The 3,697-nt window shown below is 46.5% G+C and overlaps 1 protein-coding gene across 1 annotated transcript; it reads right to left on the reverse strand.

The window, feature by feature from the left end:
• Window positions 1-1,359: 1,359 nt before the first annotated feature.
• LOC123156420 (uncharacterized) lies at window positions 1,360-3,122 on the reverse strand. Its single transcript, XM_044574570.1, has 2 exons — window positions 1,850-3,122; window positions 1,360-1,678 (listed from the first exon to the last, which is right to left on the reverse strand). Exons 1-2 carry the CDS (start codon window positions 2,970-2,972, stop codon window positions 1,617-1,619), a joined length of 1,185 nt encoding a protein of 394 aa, XP_044430505.1. The 5' UTR covers window positions 2,973-3,122; the 3' UTR covers window positions 1,360-1,616.
• Window positions 3,123-3,697: the final 575 nt, after the last annotated feature.

Consider the following 3,697-nt stretch of genomic DNA (forward strand, 5'->3'; position numbering starts at 1 on the left):
GACATCTGACCACCGGGGCATTGTTTCCTTTTTTTGAAGTTCAAAAAACAGGTTTCTATGGTTTGAAAAATTCTAAATTTTTGTGTACATGCACATATAACAGTGCAGTATAACGGGCCAAAATTTCACTAATATACGTGCTTGCATGTGAGAGATAGAAAAGAGACAAATTTCATGCAAATTTGGGGCTTGTTTTTGTTGATTTTGGGCCAAAATTTTGTCTTTTTTGCTCATCATACAATACAACTTATTTTTGAACGAAATTTCACAGGTACTTAGACCTCATACGTGCGTATTCATGTGAAAAAAATCAAAATATTTCAAAACTTTTAAGCACTTATTTTGGGGTGGTCAATAAAATGGGCTCCATTGCCCCCGTTGTCCAAAAGTCCACTTTATAGGTGCAACCAACAAGACAAACATATGTTGATTATTTGACGGCCTTCCCTAAAAAACAAGACAAACATATGTTGATTATTTGAATGAAATTTCACAGGTACTTTGACCTCATACGTGCGTATTCATGTGAAAAAATTCAAAATATTTCAAAACTTTTAAGCACTTATTTTGGGGTGGTCAATAAAACGGGCTCCAATGCCCCCGTTGTCCAAAAGTCCACTTTATAGGTGCAACCAACAAGACAAACATATGTTGATTATTTGACGGCCTTCCCTAAAAAACAAAAAAAACAAGACAAACATATGCTAATATTCCTATATAGTGTCTCTTTAGCCTTTACGTTAAAATAAATCTAGAAAACAGTAGAAAGGTGCAGCTGTATTTATTATACATGTTTCCTTTGTTACTGAATTATATTATATTATTTTTTCCTGAAACACTTGACCACCCAAAATTTGCATAGCGCTCAAATTGCTAGCCAAAATCACTCCAAGTAGGGCATCCAACTATAGGCATGAGAATGGCAACAGTGACAAATCTACTGATCAGGGCAGAAGGCACAGATTTTTCCTACAAAACTATTAAAAACAGTCCGGAATTTGACAGTGAAAGTATGCAAAACTCATGTTTGCTTTACCAGAAACCATCACATCAAAGTGCAGTAAAAAACTTGATTTTGTTGGCGAGAGAGAAAATCAGCTTGATCTTCTTCTTCTTGACCAAACACTTCCCGTAGATTCGTCATCTTCTCTTCTTTCCCTGATCTGCATAAGTCATGCTTATAGCTGGAGATACAAGAGGCAAAAGAGGCCACCGCTGATCCTCAACCAGGCATGTGAGCAAGCTTCTCATCTGTGAGCGTGTCATAGCTGGGAGGGTCATTATATTATTACATTACTGTGTGCACAACAGTATGTAGCTAGCACAATCTAAACACACAACTTTCTTTATAGAGAAATGTATAATTATGCATACAACTTGCAGCTAAATTTTACACAAAAGGCAACTTTCCCCTGCTTAATGAAATCAGGGTTTGAACAACTAAAACATCAATAGCATGGCTATAAAAATCAGAGACGGGTTCTTAATTACTAACAAGATATAACACAACTCCCATCACCCATCCAACTCACACTACTCTCCCATCATCCATCTAACATGGAAATCAAACCAAAGGCAACACCAAAACAGCAAACTGAACTTCCATTGCTTGAGAGTTATGTTTCCTCATTCCCATGTCCAGCTTCACTTGATGCTTCAGCCACAACACCAGCCACCGCTAAACAAAGAAAGAATTATTTAGTAGGATGAGAAATCATCTTACAGTCTGATTAGACACTCACTATTATCTGTGACACTAACTGAAATGTGTTACAGTAAAAAGAACACTTATACACAAATTACAACTAGGAGAGAACATATAAACATAGTTAAGCTTTTAAGGTAGTACCTGGTGGATAGTAGAAGCTAACGTAGGGAAAGAGGGACCATCTAACATTTGGATGTTGATACAGCTTGCTCGAGAGCTTCTTCGAGGTTTGTGACTTGAGATCAATCATGTAGGTGCCAACTTTTGAGATTACAAAAATGATGCCAGTGCCCTCGACAGAGCCACCCAACTCTGGTGGTATCGAAAAATTGCCAAGGGGAAAAAGATCAGTCTTGAGGTCGATGTCTATCCGTTGCGTCCACGACGCTACTCCATCGGGATCCACCTCCCTCCACCAGACGGAGAGGCAGTAAAAGAAGAGGTGTGCGATCCCCAGCCTGCCGTCTTCCCCCACCATGAGGATAGGATTGTTGCTGGCACGCTCGACCTCTTCTTCCGGCAGAAGAATCTCCGACAGGCAAGACTTGCCCAGATCGTACTTGAGAATACTATCTTCAATAACCTCGTCATCCTGCTCCCGGAAAACGAGGAAATAGAGCGCGTCTCCAACCAGAACACTAGGCGAGTCATAGAAGTCGATTTCTTCCTCAAAAGGAGCAATGGCAGTTAAGGCCGGAGAGCACCAAGTACTCGTCTCCGACGAGTACGCGGACGCCGTGGCGACCCCCTCTTGTTCGTCAAGGGTGACAAAAACCACGACGAAGGGACCCGAATGGCAGTCACCGTGGCTGCAGCTGTCCGCGGCACAGAGCACCGAGGCCTGCCATCTGCTCGCCCCCGACATCTCGGGGCGGCACAGCACCGTTTGGCCGCCCGTCATGGGGTCCCAGACGACGAAGATCGGCTGATTGTCATCCTTGTACGAAAGGAGGATGCGGCCGTGGCGACAATCTTTCACGGAATATTGGTGCTTGTGGTCGGGACCGCGCGCGCGGAAATCCGTGGTGGGGAAGAACTCGGCGCGAGTTTTCGGCCAGTCGTGGAGGAAGCCGAGCATGGGAGGTGTTCGGTGGAATTCGCCGTAGCGGCGGCGGAAGCCGTGGCTGGCGAGGAGGCCGAGCCATGGCTTGCAGACGAGGGAGGCGCGGAGGAGATTACCTGGCTCGTCCGGCGGGAGGCGGGTGAGGATCTCCTCCACGAGCTCCTCCATCTCGCCCAGCTCCCGCACAAGCTTCGCCGGCATCGTCGCCTCTGCCTGCGGTGCGGCCGCCGAATAGATTTTGGAGGATTTTTGGGTGTTAGGGTTTGGAGTCGGGGGAGGACGAGTAGGAGTGAGGGAAATTTAGCAGGCGTCTCACAGGATCTGTCGATCTGCTGACACACTATATTTCTGTTTCACATTCTAGTCCTTTAACTGTAACATATTTACCGAAATATATGCAACTCAGCAGGCCAACCCTGCCCCTAATATGGGATAGATGCATCGTTTTGGACAGACCGATCTTGTTATGTTAGCTAATAGCATCTACATCCAGACGTCTCAAATCCATCTCAAACGCCAGAGCGGGCAGACCGATCACAAAAAACCATTTTAACTGGACGCCTCAAATCGGCCTCAAATGTCCGGGCTGATCAAAACCCCTCATATCCAGCCCAAATATAGGGCTGACATGAGGCGGCCCGGGCGCGTCCGCCATGTTCGCCCGGCTCACCTTTGGCCCATCGCGACCCCACAAATCCCTATGCGGATCAAGCCCTAGTATCGCTTCACTCCGCTCCGCTCCCCTTCCAATCCGTCAACTCCCGAGTGCTGGCGACCATGTCCAGCACGGCAGCACCGGCAACCACTCCGACAGCTTTGGCGACGATGACTGGGCGCCTTCCTTCGCGATGGTTCTGGAGACGACGACGAGCTAGCCCTCCGCATCGCGGTGGAGCGCTCGCGAGTGGACACGGGCGACATCTCCG

The sequence above is a fragment of the Triticum aestivum genome, chromosome 1A, assembly GCF_018294505.1.
Source record: "Triticum aestivum cultivar Chinese Spring chromosome 1A, IWGSC CS RefSeq v2.1, whole genome shotgun sequence".
Taxonomy (NCBI): Eukaryota; Viridiplantae; Streptophyta; class Magnoliopsida; order Poales; family Poaceae; genus Triticum; species Triticum aestivum.